The 18484-nt window shown below is 33.8% G+C and overlaps 1 protein-coding gene across 1 annotated transcript; it reads right to left on the reverse strand.

Annotated features, from left to right (window-relative positions):
- Positions 1 to 896: 896 nt before the first annotated feature.
- On the reverse strand, positions 897 to 14663 carry LOC109791886 (putative methyltransferase PMT28). Its single transcript, XM_083064188.1, has 16 exons — positions 13540 to 14663; positions 12958 to 13107; positions 11665 to 11935; positions 11473 to 11565; positions 11017 to 11191; positions 9941 to 10183; positions 9302 to 9496; positions 8511 to 8706; positions 5997 to 6902; positions 5631 to 5746; positions 4937 to 5112; positions 4027 to 4217; positions 3851 to 3937; positions 1811 to 1968; positions 1498 to 1708; positions 897 to 1412 (listed from the first exon to the last, which is right to left on the reverse strand). The coding sequence occupies exons 1-16, from the start codon at positions 14362 to 14364 to the stop codon at positions 1260 to 1262; spliced, it is 4146 nt and encodes a 1381-aa protein (XP_082920314.1). The 5' UTR covers positions 14365 to 14663; the 3' UTR covers positions 897 to 1259.
- Between the last annotated feature and the right edge of the window lie 3821 nt (positions 14664 to 18484).

An 18484-nucleotide genomic window follows, 5' to 3' on the forward strand; every position in this document is an offset into this window, starting at 1 on the left:
ATGAAAGTAATCTAGATTGATGTGAATTAGGATTCAAATCAGACGATTCTATAGTGGTCCAAAGTTGTCCTCAGTCAAAAGATAGATAGCAGATGGATTATTATTGAAAGGGACCGCTAAGGAAAATTGACAGAACATAGTAGCCGCTGTGCGAAAGCATGTTTCGAGGGAAAAAGGGAAATCTGACTAGTAATACTAGCAAACCAAAATAAGAAATAATGCTTCTCGCAAAATCTCGTGTGAAGCCAAATTAGAGTAAAAGTATGAAAAAAAATAATAGCACAAGATGGGACCAACAAAAATCACGTAAGGTAAAAAGCGTGAAAACGCTATGTCGGTACAATTGTGTAGGCATTATGGTAGCACTAATTAATAGGGGTGACCAATGAGTCCGAGTGTATGACTCAACCAACAATTCCAAAAGTGCAGTGCATATTAAGGGAGTTTTGATCCTAAAAGGCACGTGATACCAATATTTTTTACTTTAATAATATATTGCAGTTGTAGTAGATGGTAGGAGCACTAAATAAAGAATAAAGACTGGCATCAATTTGATCCTAAAAGGCATGTGACATCAGTTAATTTAATTCTCTAAAAACTTTAACATTATTTGACTCCCTTAATAACAAAAATTGGCATTAACTCAGCACCCTCGATCATAGGAGGTTGACATCACTTTAGTTTTTTAATAATAGATAATGACATTAATTTAAATTTTCAATTTCACCGTTTGCGTATAGAAATAAGATTAAGAGACAAATGATGTCAATAGAATCTTTCAAGGACCAAAGATGTTTACTCTTTTAACAAATATTAATGAAATTGTAAATACTTGGGTACATGATATTGCATTGTATTGTATAATTGTAATATAATATTTCCACCTAACACTCCTATCCAGAAAAACCAACTGAAAGAATTTACTAAAAAATTACAACAGAGCAACACTAAGTAATGCTTAGTGCAGTAAAAAGCTAAAACATGTTCTTCCAATCTCAATCACGAAAACAAATTGCTTCTGCAACCTCAACATTGACATCCAAAGTACTATTTGGGGTAAATAAGAATTATAAAATGATTTGTTGAACTGCCGATTGGGAAAACATCAGGTCTTAAATACACTGAAATGGTACTAACCTATGTATGAAGCCACGTATTACAAAACTATCCTATTGATGTTGTATAACCTACTGAGGTATACACTGAGGAAAAAGGATCAACAGGAAAATTAATGTTGGCTGCCAACGGCTCTTATATGTCTAACCTGATTGATTGCGGCTAGACTTGTGATGTCTCTCTTTCCTGTATCTCAATTGTCCTGGATCAAATCCACTTTCCTCTGATCCATAGACGGCCCAGGATGGTGTGGCACTCATGTAATTTCTGCTGTCAAATGTTCTTCCAGATGCCACCTGCAAATAAATCAAGGCTAAATTTCATAAACAAAATCACAAAATCCAAGTGGGTCCAAAAGAACAGTAGGATTCGGATGCCTACCAGATCATGAAATTTTTCATAGTCTATCCAGGTATACCACTGGCCATCAATTTTGAACTTATTAGATTTTGCTAAGAGGACGCAACACGAGTGCTCATGCTCACATGCAACTTCATACTCTCCTTGACTTTTTAAAGCTAGGGCCTCAGAGAAAGCTTTGACATCAGTATGCCAAGGGACATTTTCCATTGTCAATTTTGATGTAGTGGACCTGTAAAGAACTCATTGTCATTTAAAAGTGGGTATTAGACTAAAAGCCAGCTGAAGCACCGGACTATAAAGGGGATAAAGAGAGAGAAAGGAGGAGACTTACGAGCCACAATACGTAACTCCCTTGATTTCAACAAAGTCAGGTTCTCCTATACTAAAGAGCTTAGAATAAGCATCAATATCTTCAGTATTCCAACCTTTCACCAGGGTCAAGCGGTATACAGTTCGCTGATGTTTTTGCTTTAGAGCAGTCAAGGAATCCTGGCACATAAACAGTTATGAAATTTAAAATTCATAGATAATTCTTTTTTTTAAGAAAGAAACTAAATTAATTGTTCTCTGTCTGTCATCAAATAGTATCTACTACTACTATTATTGATACTTGCTAGAAGTCAACCAATCAATTTCATTCTTTATAATGAAAAAAGGGGTTCTAACAAGAAAAAAAAACATCTATGACAACCACAAAAGCCATATTTCTAGATTTGGCATCTAGTTGAAGGGTAGAAAATGATAATCTCCTTCATGAATTATTACTAACCTATCTGTCAGATTCATATTTCAATCGATCCTCAACTTCTAGTTGAAAACTTAAAAGGTGAACCCTCATCTTACATTGTAAAAAGTGGAGTGTCAACTACACACTTCCTGAATTACTCTACAGCTGTAATTTATAGAAATCACAAAATTAGAAGTGGCCATTATAGAGGGAGTGAAAATTGTATATTGCAGTAAATCCCAATAAATTTTAGCCAATAGTTATGAGTGTGTTTGGAAGAATATGTTGCTAACATTTCTATAAATATTATTTATACTCTCTACTTTGAGAAATTCTCTATTGAGTTCATATCAAGACAACCAAAAAGGAAAGAGAAACAAATTTATACTTGCCCTTGCCACTTATTGTGGAATTTCATTGCTATGTCAGAAGAGCTGTTAAAAATTTGATTGGTTGTTTACGAAAAGGCTTAAATGATCATAGCTAAGAGCCTAAGACCTATCCAATGATGATTAGCTATTCACTTACTAGTATACCCACGGTTTCTTTTTTGGGATCCGGCACCGACATCCATGCTTTAGAATTGACAATTATGGAGGGGAAAAGGTCTATTATTTATCCATGAACTACAGATCCTAAAAAGCTTAGACAACAGAAAAGGCACTTCTGTAGTTTTGTTAAGCTTCTGCTTGGAGTAGTTAGATTTTCTTTTTAAAATATATAATCTATGCTCCATCTTAACCAGTGTTGTTAAATAGCCGTTATGACGTAAAGGTATGGCGACGGTGGCTGCGATCCGTTATGGCCGTTTAGGCTGTGTATGGCGGGGATCCGCCATTTTGAAGATGGCGGCCGTTACGGCCGTTATGGCGGTTTAGGCATGGCGGTCCATGGCGTGAATGGCGGACATGGCGCCGTTTTGGGCCATTTTTTTTTTGTTTTTTCTGATTTAGGCCATTTTTTTTTCTTTTTCGGTTTGGGCCCGGGTTTCTTTCCCGGGTTGGGCACCCAACACATAAAATAGGGTTGCAGAAACCCTAATACATAATAGTCTCTCTTCCGTGCAACCCGCGGCTGCTCCAACAAGACCCCTTGCCACCGTCGCCTCCGCCTGCCACCATCGCCTCTGATGCTGCCGCCACCATAACGTACGACGTGACTTTCTTCTCCCCCTCCGCGTGCACCATTGCCGTGCCACCCTAACATCCCCGCACGCCACCCTAACCTCCCCGCGAGCCACCGTCACCTCCGCGCGCACCACCGTCACCTCCGATAGGACTTTCTTCCATCGCCGTTGCCATTTAATCCTTTTGTTGGTTAGGAATTTATGTTTCTTTATGATGACTATCACTACATTATGAATGCCATGAATTTTAGATTGTTATATTGTTGGTTTTAATATGTGTTTGTTATTTTTCTGTTTTTGCATCATATTATATATATATATATATATATATTTTTTTTTTTTGTCCGCCATAGACCGCCATGGCATCCACCATGGCAATATGGCACTTAAAGGTCCTTGCCGCCATCGCCGTATAACCTTATTGATAACCTTGATCTTAACACACTTCTTAAAACTCAATTTCATTCTACTATGAAAGGGAACTTGTAAATTTTCACTCAGAATGGGAAAATACTTACAATGAATCGCTCCCAGAAATCTCCAAAGAGTGGTCTATCAATGGCCTTCAAAGAGTCCTTTGTTGCAGCATCTACACTGACATATAACTGAAAGAGGAAAACAAAAATATTTAAGTTTGGCTAGTATAAACATAACCAACATGTGCTTGATTTGGAAACTCAGAAAGCCACAAAACCTGGGTGATGGGTTTCAGTGACTTAATTTTATCTGGAAATTGTGCATTTGTAACCAGAAAAGTGGAAATTCTCCTTTTGTGCAGTTCATCCACAAGTGCATTTATCTCTGGATACATAATAGGTTCACCAACAAGAGATAATGCACAATGACGTGGTGAGAGACCTTCATTTAATCGCTCCAAGGTGACTCCTATAGAAAGAGTTAAATTTGCCAATTTAGAGATTAATTAGACAACACAATGATGTGCGGCAGGGTTGGACTGCTCTACCCAGTATCTGTCATAATGGATAGATAACAGGGTACTTGTGCCCAATTTTCTGTCTTTTATCTATTAAATTACTTAGTGAACAGAAGTATGGAAATTATTAAGTCCAAATGGGCCATGCTACCATACAAATGCACAGGCATTAGATAGTGCTATCTAGATTGAAGACAGTGTTCACATCACAATACAATCATTAAATAAAACATCAAAATTGAAAATTCTTTTTTTTCCCAACCAGATAATAATTTAAGTTTTGATTGAGGGCATGGTTTAAATGGACAGGTTTGAACGAAAATAGAGGGACAATTAAATTTCCGCTTTAGAATTGGGAGATAAAAAATGCTCCTAAGGGTTGATTGAAAGGTTACATGAAAACTTTACCCTCCCATTTAGAAAAGAAGTTTTCAAACAAGACAAAATTTACTTGAAATGAAAACTTTACCCTCTCTTCTATTTCCCTCTAAACTCCTTCACCATAACACACCCTTAATGTACCCAATCCTTTCAATGAGAGCATGGTGACTGGTAGTACACAAGATATCAAAGGCTACATTAGCTGCTTCTTTATTGACCTATGTAGGTCCATTGATCTGACAATAGCCTTATACTTCAAAACAATTGCAGCATAGAAACATAAACTTACCAGGAACTCCTTTCATCTGTTTAATCATATTTGTATGCAGGTCTATTGCAGTATTTATAATCTCTATTGGATCATCCATCTCCCACTGCCAACTTTTCCCTACTGGATTTGTGTGATGCCTCCAGCAGAAAACACATTTATTTGCGCATGCCAAACTAGGGGTTGCCTCCATGCATCTGTTCGACCCAAATATTAGCATATGAATTTGGTGGCTGGCATATAAAACAAATGATAAATCCACTTTTTGATGAGCACAAAAAAGCGCAACTAAAACCCACGGCCAGGATAAAGCAAACCACAGTATAGCCAAATTTCAGATGATGGGTGGCAATGACAAGTCCACCACACTTTTCAAAAGCTTAAATCATTATATTGCAAACCCAAAGTTATCTTCAAACAAAGGTGACACACCCTCTTTCTTTTCTCTTCCTGACCCATTCAGTACTTTTTCATTTTATGAAATTTAATTTAGACCCTCCAACATCGAGAATTTCACACCATCACTGGTTCAATGTGTCATATGATTATAATTAATGAGCTTCATCTTAAGATTCAGTAGGCAATCATGAATATGGTAACAAATTCAAACAACCAGACTCCTAGAGTTACCAGCTAAAAGATAACGAAAGCGCTGTAGCATGAAACATAACTAGACACGTAACAAAAAGTAAACAGTATGTCAAATTGCCAATACCTGTGGCTCTCAATTCCATAAAACGAGTGCTTATAACAACCACCTCGCCCTCGAAGCTGCGCCTTGGTCCATCTACAAAGCTTGACACCACTATGCGATCCAATAATTTTATACCCCTGCAAATTGGTAATCCACGTAGAAAGCCAATTAAAGAAAAATAACCTAAACCCTAATTCCCATCTACCAAAGTTCAATCAGACATGCAATTAAAACATCACTAATCAAGCAACATAAAAAAACTACAATCCAACGGAATGCCTCATTTTTTTTTTCCGTCAGCCAAACATGGCAACGCCAACTCATGCAAACCACGCACGAATTACACAAACTGCAACGTGACAATATCACATTAACCACATTATATACCTGCTTCTGTAAATTTGCTCGAATCACCGGAGTCACCATTTCTTTTTTCCCATTCAATTTCCCATTACTCTCCTCCCCATTAGCCACCGACTTCCGCGAAGGAGCTTTACCAGCAATGTCCTCAAGATCAACGATCTCACTCTCCCCATCAGAATCCTCCTCGGAACTCGAAACGTCGCCATATTCCACGGCGGCAACATCATCACCACCACCGCCTTTCAAAACCTCAACCACCTTGGCACACCACCGATCGAAAACCGCGTCCACGTCACCACCGTCGACGTCGCCTTCGCAAAGCGGAACCACCTCAGCAGCGCCGAGGGCCCTCAGGTGCTTGGCGAGCCCTCTGGCGACGGCGTTGAAGGAGTCGCCGTAGGAGCGGCTGCCGACGCCGAAGACGGCGAAGCGGCAGCGCGAGAGGAGGAGGGAGCCGGCGCGGAAGTCGGCGGCGGCGTCAGCGAGCCACGTGGCGAAGAAGCGGGAGGCGGCGGGGGGAGCGCCGTCCTGCCACGTGGAGGCGACGAGGAGGATGAGCGTTTCCTTGGGGAGGTCCTCGGGCTCGTAGTGTTGGCAATCAACGACGTCGAATGCGACGCCGTTGGAGGCGAGGAGGCGGTGGAGGCGGCGGGCGAGGGATTTGGCGGTGCCGGTTTCGGAGAGAAAGAGGATCTTAGGGTTAGGGTTAGGGTTAGGGTTGGGGTAGAGTTTGTGTTTAAGGAGTCTGAGGCGGCGAGATTTGTAGAGGCAGTAGAAGGTGGTGGCGGAGAAGAGAGCGAGGAGTGTGAGACGAGCGGGGACTGAGGATAGTGACGTTGATATCGACATTGTTGCAGTTGAAAATGGAGATTGTGTACGTGTGTGCGTGTGTGTGAGAGAGTGTGGTAAATAGTAATAGTAACTAACTATGTGTTAGGTGTTATTCGAAAATGGGAGTGAAGTGAAGGGTGCATCGGTCATGTTTGGTTCATTGATCTCTTCGAGGAGCTGATTGTGGCGGCAAACACCATCGGAGGAACCAGCGAGAGGAAGAAGACTCAGCGCAGTTTATGGGCCGGGGTTTAAAGTTGCAGGCCCGGTTCTTTTGTTATTGACTTCTCTTTATGCAAATTAATTTTATGTTGTTTGTATTGTTGAGAATAAAATAAGAATTTGGAAGAAATAAAATTGGTTGCATTTTATCTTAATTTTTTTAGGATTAAATTATTCTTTAATTTTTGTTATAAAAATATTTAAATAATATTTTTATATTATCTTATTACATTTCATTTCACTAATTCATTTCAATTTATTGTATTCAATAATACTTAACATTAAAAAAAATGTGATTAGGAAGAGAAATTATGTTAAAAATAGTTAAACAAATTTTATAACGATGATTAGATATCTCATCAATAAGGTTTATGAATACTTTATATTAATAAAATAATTACAAGAAAGAGTGACTATTATATATCTAAACATTGCCTTTCCAACTAAGTTAAATATTATATGAAATTTTGCATATGATGAGACCAACATAAATTTTTATTAAATAGATTGTTTTTAAAACGCATGGTACTTAATCATTACTTTAATCAGTCAATATTTGTTGATTTAAATTTAAATTAATGAATAATAATAAAAATATTTTATACATCAATTTAAATTAATGAAATAAAATATTAAATAATTTTTAAATTTTAAAAGAAAATTATAAAATTGATTTATATATTATAAAACTTTAATTTAACGATTAAATTGTTAAAATTTAGTATAGAACATAACTTATTGAATAGAGTAAGTTAGATAAAAATTTATTCCTGAAATAAATGAATCTCTCATTATACATACATATATACACACTAAGTGTAACATGATTAATAGATAACCTTCCATATTATCTCTCAAACATGTAGTTTGAGATTCAATCTTTATTTAATATGTACAAAAAATTTATTAGAAAAAGATCAACCCTTTAAATCAATCATGATGCTTTGGAAGATTAGTTCTTAACCAAGAAACTTTAAATTATTTGAGTTAAAAGGATATATAAAATTTAGATGTTGTAGCCTCTTGGAAAAAGGAAAAATTACCGTAAAAACTTAATTCTAATAATTAAAAAAAATCAATCAATTTTGAGCAAATGTAAGGGATGTTTGAAAGAGCTTACATAACTCATTTAAACTTCTGAAGAAGCTATTTTTAACTGATTTTAATAAATTACTTTTTAATAAGTTTATTCTAATAAGATTAGCCATATTTATGAAATAAGATTTGAATGATAAGAACTGTTGAATAAGTACTTAGTTTTTAATTGGAATGTAACTTAGAGTCCATATTAGTTATAAAATGAACTAAAAGGAGGACTGACTAAAAATAAAAATCGATGATTGATGGATTTGTTAGATAAAGGATTCCTATAAAAACGCCTCCATATATATCATTTCACGTTGAATGAAGAACAATGGGTATGGAAATTATATGGGCACCTGTGGTTGAGATTATACAAGAAGAAAATTGCATATACGAGACCTAAGGCCTCCACGTAGTTTTCTGTGCACATAGAATACCCTCCTTATCTTGAGCAAAAGTCATCCTAATCTCCCACTGCATGCTTCTCAATATTTCCTCCAACGGATTTAGAATCTCAACTTTGTCACGTATAATTGTCCAACCTCCCGGTCGTAATATACGGTCCATCTCAACAACAATGGTCACAGGCTGCTTGCACCTGCAAAATAATTGTTTCAAGAACATGCAAGCAATTTCATCACAACACACAAGTCTCACCTAGCTCGAGCAAGTTTTAGAGCCCAATATTTGTGATATTTACCATGTATAGAACCACTCAAACGTAACCGAGAGTACTATCAACTCACTATCTATTATGGAATAAGATTTATCAAAAAGTACAAAATCACGAATGAAACTTGTTAAATAAGGAATGAGATTCATACAATTATGTGATTTTTAATAAATTTCAACTAAATGCAAAATGCGTTAGAAAAAATGTGGTTAACATTTTTCAAATGTACTATTAACCTGTTTGAATACAAGCTAAAAATACTTCTGAAAGCATTGTTTAGTAGAAAATGTTCTTTATTTTCAATATAGAAGCTCTTAAGGGGCTCTGCTAAACTTCTATCTAAACAGATTTTATATAATTCTAATTTCACTAAAATTCACAAGAAGTAACCATTGTTTTATCCATCGCAATCAAACTTAGTATCAAGACTCACAACTGAGTTAGACATCATTGGTCAAGATCCTAACCATTTAATACCATGTATATATATTGACCAATGTAAGAAATTGTCCACTGGTACCTGTTTTTGAGCCGAGAGAACAAATGATCAGCGTGCAAAAGGTCATATGTTCTTGGATAAGTGCCAAATGACTCGCACCAATCATGATATATACCGATAAGCCCACGTTCAAAAATGATGGGAAGCGTATCCGGTGCATGAACAGGTACAACATTCATCACCCAGACCTTTTGTTGAGAGAGAGCTGCAGCCAATCTGCATTTCCACAGGAGAATTATAAATTTAATTTTACCAGTGTTCCTAATGTGTTGGAAATCATGCCATGACCAAATATCACATGTGAATTAAATATGTATCAGAGAAAATTGCAGCAACAAACTTATCCATGATATCTACATTACAAGCTCTACAAAGACTTTCAAATCTGAGTCTAAAATGAAAAGTCTGTTTAGATAAACTTCTCAATATTCGCTATTTGTAATAACAGATAAAAATAAGAAGGAAAAATGAAATTAGCTTATACCTAAATTAATTTGTAAAAGTTCTTTTATATTGGTTTCTTCAAAATATTTTTAATTTAAGTAAAAGCTAGTTTTAACTTATGGAAAAATTTATTTTATTTTATTTTCTATTTTCTTCTCTATAAGTGGCTATAGACAAGTTTATTCAAACAGGTTCCAAGTTGGTTTTCTGGCATACCCGCCGTAGATGGATTTCATGTCCATTACATTCCGGATACTTGTCCAATTAATGCCCAGTCCATTAAGATATGACTTGTTAACAATAGCATTCCAGTGGTTGGTGTCTGCAACCACTTTCTCTTTGTTGTTCACCCAATCAGGATAAGTTTCGAGCCTTTTGGGCCATTCCTCAGGCCACTCTGCCCCGTGTTGTTCAATTCCTAATGGAATGGTGTGCAAACAAGTCTTCATGGGAACATACCTATTCAAAGAATATACAAAAGTTACCAATTAATAATTAAGATTAAGCTTATTATAAATAAGTCAAACTATGTGATGAACTAAAGCTGTTAAATGCAGTAAACAAACTGATTCACCCACAATAATAATAACATAGCATAAATGACGATTTTGGTTTGAAGGTATCCCAAGCATCAACACAATACACTTCAATCATAATTTTCTGGTCTAATTGCACTTTCTGCCACCGTGTAAATTGACTAAATGACGTTATTAGTCAACTTTAGGTGTGACAATTAACTGCTGATGTGATATGTTGATCTCTAACGCGAATTGATGAAGTGACATGTGAATGATATCGTGACATACATGTCATGTCAATAGTCAAAGAATCATGTCAGCAGTTGGTTAATGGCGTCAGATGATCAATTAATAGGTGACAAAATTTTAAAAGTTGAGTAGTAAAATGTATAAATTTAAAAGTTGAGCAATAAAATTTGCAAAATCATGAAAGATTAGTGAGAAAAGTACAATTAAGCCTAAAATTTTTCTTTCCCCAGTTTGGTTTGGAAGCTCAAATGATCAATTTTAACCATAAATACAGTACATAACCAAACAAAGTGACATTCAATTCTATTCAAAGGTGGCACTGCCGTACTAATATATAATTATTTGTCATTACCAGATCAAAGAAGTTCTGCTAACATAAAGTAATGCAGAAAAATTAAGTTCACATACTGAAGATAAATGCATGTTTATATTCAACGATAAAAACTATAACTGGGAAAATATTGTAGAAAGCAACGTCATATTACTAGAAGATCAATATTGCAAAATAACATTACAGTAGGATACCAGACTGCATCAGGATTTTCATTTTCTTTGCAAAGTGGTGGAATCTTCTTCCTTCTCAATTCATAAATGTCATTTCCTTCAGGCTTTTGATATATTTTAACTCCAACTTCGCCAACATCATCACTTTTGTGTGCCAGAACATTCCAACAAATAGATGCCGTCAATGATGTCATGGCTGGAAGAGAAAAGATATGTAACTATCACTTGCATGACATTTCAATTGTCATGTTACAATGCAGAGCAAGGTTCACATCTCCACAAAGCATGGACAGATCTTATAATGTATTTTAATATTTTCTGCTAAAAGGCAATGTGCATCTGATCTCCAACGGTTAAGTACAAATGATATGGAACACAATGCAACCTTTATATATTACAGGATATATAATATGATCATTTTATGCTAATTTAGAATGCTATCATGTAGAGGCACTTTGAACCAAACATGAGACTGACCTTCTTCTTCTTCAATGCTGTCATGTTTAGTTGACATAATAAAGTAACCCCCTGGTCGTAGAATCCGATTCATCTCTAATAGAAGCTTACCACCTGAAAAATTGGGGATATTCAACTTATTCTTCTAACAAAATAAATATAATTTGCAGAAACTATTTCCAAAAACAAGAAACTATAGACAGGAACACAAACCATTGGAATGCCAAGGTATGCTGCAACCCCCACAATGTATAGCATCAAAAACTTGGCTTGGAAAAGGAAGCCTCCTTCTACTGAAAGGACTAATAACTGCTGGGAAGCCTCGCTCAAGCGCAACTTGTGCCAAGTCCACTAGGTCATTCTTCAAGCCAAGTGTTAATGTTATAACCTCCTTATCAAGGAGAGCAGCTGCAATGCTCGAATCTATACATCCGATGTCCAGAACAACACGAATATTTTTACCCCATTCAATGTCTGGTACCATCTATGAAATTCAGAATGAGTTTCAAAATGTTTCCAAGATATGACAGATAAATGAATAGTAACCAATGTTTATTCTGTTAAGTTGAAAGTTGCAGTTTTAGTTAATATAAACAAACATCAAAATTACCATCACAGTACAATTATAGGATATATGAACGAAATGTACAATGTGCAAATAAAACCAAGTGCTGAAAATAGTTTTGACAAACCATAACAAGACAATCCTAGAAATTTCATTGTCACATATACATTTGGATCTTATCTTAGAATATCCAGAGAAAATAAATTTTGTTTAGGAGACAGAAATTATCCCATCAATAACCAATGTTCTTTCCACTGGCAACGAATGGAATTTATTTATTTTTTTATTTCCACACTTCAGATGAAAGAATTGCAAAGCAAGAGATCATGACTCATTACAGTTGGTTGTGTTTCTGCAGGTACATAGGAACATGAGCAGCAAATGCAGCATTGCATTTGAGAAGAAATTCAAACCTTAGTAAATAAAGCAACAGTAAGCCAGTGCTGGTGGCAACAGGATGTTACCATAATAATTGACATAACTTTATGATGCAAAATTAAAGTGCTGATAGTTGATGTGCTTAATGAATAGACCATGATTTTCAAGGCGTAAGACTTTGGAAATAAGTCTCAAGCTTACTAAACTAACCGCTATCTAGATATTGAAATTATCTATCTACATGAAGTGCACTGTACACATTATATGTATCATGTAGCGATAAAAGGAGAGACCTAATATAACTGGTAATTTCCCTTAATTCACAGTTCTTTCCTCAGAGTATACAGGGTATAATGAATGGAAAAAAATTATCATCAAATAACAAACAAGCTAATCTCTAATGTCGTTAAGGTATAACTATTTCTGAGTTTATCACATTTGAGAAATAAAACTCCAGCAGCCCCTCTTCTTAATTTTTTCATAGATGCATCAATTTTGTTTGTCCGCAATCATGCTAACAGCTTAAGAGGGTACCAAACATAATACCCTAGTAGAAAACTTACCTCTTCAATGGACTCAAGATAATGATGAATCCCTCCCTTGAACACAGATTGGTTTTGGGGAAAAGTAAGATACTCTCCAGACTCCATCAACCAACTATGCCTTTTTATGTATGCAGCCAGTTTAGGATGTGCAACATTCTTATACAATATCTGCACTGACACAAGATGTGACCATGAGAAAAAAAGGAACATAACACCCCACAACTAAGCTTACAGGCCAGTTTGAATTAACATCAAACTTCTTGTTCAAATTCAAATCAACTTATGCACCTTAACTTTTCCAGAAACTACCTTATCTAACTTCTCCATAAGCACCTATTAACTCAATGGATCTAACTTCTTCATAAGCACCTATTAACTCATAATAGCTATTTAGTAACTAGAAATCAAATACTTGTCCCAATTCAAAAGCTTAGCATGTTTGGAGACAAACTTAAAAAAGCTTTTGAGGGCTTCTCACCCAGAAAAAGTCTTTTATTCTCAACAGAGAAATTCTCAAAAACTCTTATAAACTTATATCCACACAGCCCTTAACCAAGTAGTAATCGAAACTTAGCTTATCTTATCTTCTTTTTCATATACCTTCAATTTGCTCTCAGGCCAAGGCAGCGGAGATCCATACCCTTCATGAGGAAGAGGAACCAAACACATAAGGGGTGTCCTCGGGCAACTCCTCTCCGTGTGGCGGTAGCTCGGTATCTTCCCTCCACCAACTTCAAAATCAATGCAGGGAATGTAATTATGCTTGCTTCTAACACTACACAGTTTCCATCTATAGCTAGCATTCGGATCAAACAAGGGCCCTTTAACCTTTCCCTTGGTTGTTTTTCTCAACTCCTCCATTCCCCCATCTTCCAACATCTCAGAATCCTGATCCACTGATTCAATTAAATCATTGCTAGTGCCACCATCTACATCCACATCCACATCCACTTCACGATCCACTTTCTCTTCCTCACCCTCCACCTCCACTTCCTCTTCACCCTTCTCTTTGTCTTTGTCCTTGTCTTTCTCTTTTTCTTTCTCTTCATGGCCATGTTGGGGTTGAGGATCCTCTGACCCTTGATGATTCCCTTTCTCCTTATCCTCCTTGTGCACCTTTTTCTTCTCTTTCTTGGGGTGGGGACGCGTGGCAGAAGAGTGAGAAGAAGAAGAAGACCCATTACTCTTTTTATCAGCCTCACCCTTTTTGGATTCATCTCTCGGCTTCTGTGGCCTGTGAGAAGAGGCCACGGGCTCTGCAATGTCCTCAAAGCTTTCCCTTTGGAAGGTGACAGAGGATGAAGAAGAAGAAGAAAACACTGCCCACACAAAGATGAAGCAGAGACCCAATATGGTGACAGCTGTCATCTTTACCCACAAGCCGTGAGGGCGTTTTGCTTGACGAACTAACCGAGCTATGGCCATGTTGAAACGAATAATCGATTTGAAGTGGCACTACCTTGTTGAAACGAATCTGATCTAAGTCTATAGTATAAGTCTAACAGGAGAAACTGTAAAGAGCAAATAAATGGGAGCCTGTAACAGTTGTTGTTGTGGTGGAGGTGAACTAAGTGGATTCAAATCTGAGAATGGAAACAAAGAAACAAGTTTAGTTTAGGTGGTGTTGCCTTAATCTTAGAAATGTCTGAATCGTGGTTAGGCAGAGGACATGTTCCTCGGAGCTTCGATCCGTATGAGGTTGGGACATAGAGTAGATTATACTGGTAGTCAGCACTTAATCAACTATAAAGGAACAAGAGTGTTGTACATCCCATATGGTACACACTACATACAACGACCTTAACTACATTAAAGTATGATTAATTTTACTTTATAGATTGATTAAAAATAAATACATGTAATAGTAAATTATTATTGATTACAAGTATATAAATAATAGTATTTCACAAGTTTTGAATATCAATATATATATATATATAGTAAAATTGATTAATTTTATTTCATTAATAAAAAAAATCACTACGTATAATAATTAACATGGGAAAAAAAACATCACTATGTGTAGTAATAGTTAAAATTAGATAAGATTAGATTTTAATTTTGTATATGAAAAAAAAATAATATAAAAGAATTTAAAAGATAATTAAATTCTTTAATAAAAATTAATTATCGAATAAGTTGATAAACACTTCGTACTAATATGATTATATTATAAAAAAGTATTATCTCAAAAGTAATTAATAATATAATAAGATTATTAAAATATTTAATTATAAGATTAACATAATAAAAATTGAAATGATATGAAAAAAAATTAATTTTGAACTTTGATTTCGTTATTATAATTATGATAGTTAATTTTTTTATAATTGTCTAATTTTATAATTATATTTGTTTAATTTTAATTACTTATGAAATGACATTCACTACATTTATAACTTATAAGTGTAGTTAATTATTTTTTAATGGATGTTGAGTAGATAAACCGAGTGGGACATTTATCACTACTACTTAAATGCTTTTATTATTATTATTTTATTTCTTGAAAAAAATGTTTGAATTTGGTAATAGCTGAGATAGGAATTCAATCAGAATGAGTCTATAAAAAAATACATTATCATTTAATTATATAATGATGTATAAAGTAAAAGTGTTATTTTTATAATCATTATATTTTACATGATAATAATTATTTTAAAAATTATATTTAAAATTATAATTGTTAATAGTATAAAATCTCGAATGGAGGGTCAGATATTTTTGTTATTTATTTATTTTTTCTTCTTCTCCAAAATGCCCTTTGCCCTCTTCTCTCGTAATCGCACCTCTTTCAATCATACGGAAAACATCAAAGCTTCCTTCTCTTCGCTGATTGAGAGCAGTTGCGAGAAGGTTTGTCGATTGAGCGTGGCGGTGACGAAGCCATGGTAAGAGGGGTCGTGGGAGAGCCGGGGAGGGGGTAATTTTAAAAATTAGTGAATATCCAATAAATATATAAATATTAATTTTTATTTAAAATATTTATAATTATGTTTTTTTTAAAAATACTTTATTAATATATAATAGAAAATATATTCACATAAAAAATAAATTAAACATATTTTTTAAATATTCAATATTACAAATATCGGTAAGTATTAAATGTCACTAAAAAAAAACTTCCATCAATTTATAACAAAAATTAAATTTATGTTAACTATATCTTTTATAAAGAAGGTCGATTAATTATGTCCTTAAAAATATACTAAATTAAAATAAATAAGTATTTTAGTTTTTTATTTATTATATAACTAAAATTTATAATAAATTATATACAAATAAATATTATATTTCAATATATATTATTTAAAATTTGTATAAATAAATATTTTTAAACATATAAACTATATGTTAGATTTAAGATAAATGATTTATATTATAGTACAAATATTTTTTTATCTATTGATAGTTTATTTTAACATTATTAAAATTTAATTCATAAATAAATATAAAATTTAATTGAAAAGAAGTTGAGATAATTCTTAAAAATCCTTTCATTACAAAATAACTTCTAAAAATACTCATAAAAGATAATTGGTCATATTTAATGTATAAAAGTTTATTAAGTCAAAAGATGATTCCATTAACTTAGAGTTTTAATGCTAACAAACAAGTGTTTTTATAAAGAAGAAATGTTGCAAAAACGTCTTTAAACACACATTTGAAAAGTTTATCACATGAGGTATAAGGCACATATCATCTATAAGATGTTATTAATCAAACAAAGTATATAGTCTGTCTTATATACATTAAATATTTTTATTTATTGAGACTAATGATAAAGTTCACTTTAAATGTTTCATTCCTTAATAGATCAAATAAAAAAAATCATCTCGAAACTCACAAATCTTTTTAAGAGAAAAATATGCTTTCCATAAAAAAAATTCTTGAAATCACAGAGAAAAGCAAATAATGTCACTATTATAGCTATTCTATGCTAACATTGCTTCTATAAGTTTTGTTTAGCATGAAAAGTTGATAAGTAACCTCCTTAATTAATTAGATGAGAGGTACTATTTGATGAAATGCATTTAATGATCGCATTAAATATGCCAAATGATCACATGCCACCAAAAGAGAAGATGATGAAGACAAAATAAGCAAATTTGTGAGTTGAACTCAAAGTGTTGCAACAATCATCTTCTCCAACCTACTTACTATATAAGAAGATTCAAAACACAAGAAAGAGAGATACATAAAATTTACATCTAAGGCATCAATTTCTAGTAAAACATATACTTTGTATAAAAACCCTCTTTGTAAATCTATTATTTCTTGTAAAGATTCATTGCTCCCCCCACAAATCTTCAAGGAGATGCTTCGTGGAAACCTGAAGATGAGTTGTTGTGTAGAGCTTTGTTATTATTAGATGGGGGTTGATTTTGAGAAACAAGGTTTTTTTATGTTTTTTTTTTTAAGAATGATGTTTTCTATTCCTTAGCATGCTCTCTTTTAAAGAGATAATTATCTTATTTTCTTATTTTTCTTTACCATAAAGTTAACATTTATCCACTTTCGGTTGTATCTCCAACTAATTACTAGTTACATTCTTTTTCAAGTTAGTTCTTAGTATAACTTAGTTTCTCTTTAATTTATCTATTTATTATTACATCTATAAATTTTTATAAACATTTGAAGTTGATTATTATTATTTGTGTTCTATAAGTTACCTATAAACTCTTAAATAAATATTTAAAGAATTTCCAAAAATTATTAAAATTTATTATAAATATAAAATCTTATTCTAATCATAATTTTATAACAAATTAAATTCAAACAATTACCATAAATAAATAATATACACATATAAATTTTAGGGTGTTACGCAAATAATCATATAAAATTAGCACAATTTAATTACAAAGGTTTTTCAACATCACTACACAAAGTATCATACAAATGTGCGCATTTGAAAGAATCATGTCCTCTAGTAGATTGTCTATCTCTAAATTGGCTTGTTCTTTTTGTGTTTGACAAACTTCGACGTGTGACATGTCTAACAATTCAGCATGCCATGTCCATATTGTGTAGTTCTTGAGAAACTCATCACACAAAACATGCTCTTATATAATGTCTATGGGCTGCCTTTGCAAATTGAAACAATTCACTCAAGGACAATAGAACCTTCCATTATAGTCTATAACAATTATTTGTGCAAACTAAAGAAACTCTTTCACTCCATTATCATATTCAACACTTGTGTGTAAACAATTCATCCAACTCCGATCCATCATTTGTGTTCATCTGATATAAATCATGTTAACCTCACTTTTTAATATAAGGTGTGACCCTACTCATTCATAAAGATAATATTTTTTATACTTGATTAATACATAAAGGTAAAATCTCATTGTTAAGTCTAAATTTTACCTCTTTTTGGATGAGACTTACTGAACAATTCCACTCATCCTCTGAATCATTGCAATATAATTGTTCTCTTTTTGGTTCAATTTGTGTGCAGATATAACTAACCCAAATTCATCTAACAATACCTTAATCCACCTCATTTTTTGTGTAGGTATTGAGGGAAGAGTGGAAAGTTGAA

Source organism: Cajanus cajan, chromosome 9 (genome assembly GCF_000230855.2).
Source record: "Cajanus cajan strain Asha chromosome 9, NIPB_CcT2T_4, whole genome shotgun sequence".
Classification (NCBI taxonomy): Eukaryota; Viridiplantae; Streptophyta; class Magnoliopsida; order Fabales; family Fabaceae; genus Cajanus; species Cajanus cajan.

Excerpts from the sequence above, each read along its gene's own strand:
- LOC109791886 (XM_083064188.1), bottom strand. The coding sequence starts at position 14,364 with ATGGCCATAGCTCGGTTAGTTCGTCAAGCAAAACGCCCTCACGGCTTG. Across the intron at positions 5,113-5,630 it reads TATGGAATTGAGAGCCACAG|ATGCATGGAGGCAACCCCTA; the intron begins GTATTGGCAATT and ends TGGGTCGAACAG. Across the intron at positions 1,709-1,810 it reads GGAGTTACGTATTGTGGCTC|GTCCACTACATCAAAATTGA; the intron begins GTAAGTCTCCTC and ends AGTTCTTTACAG.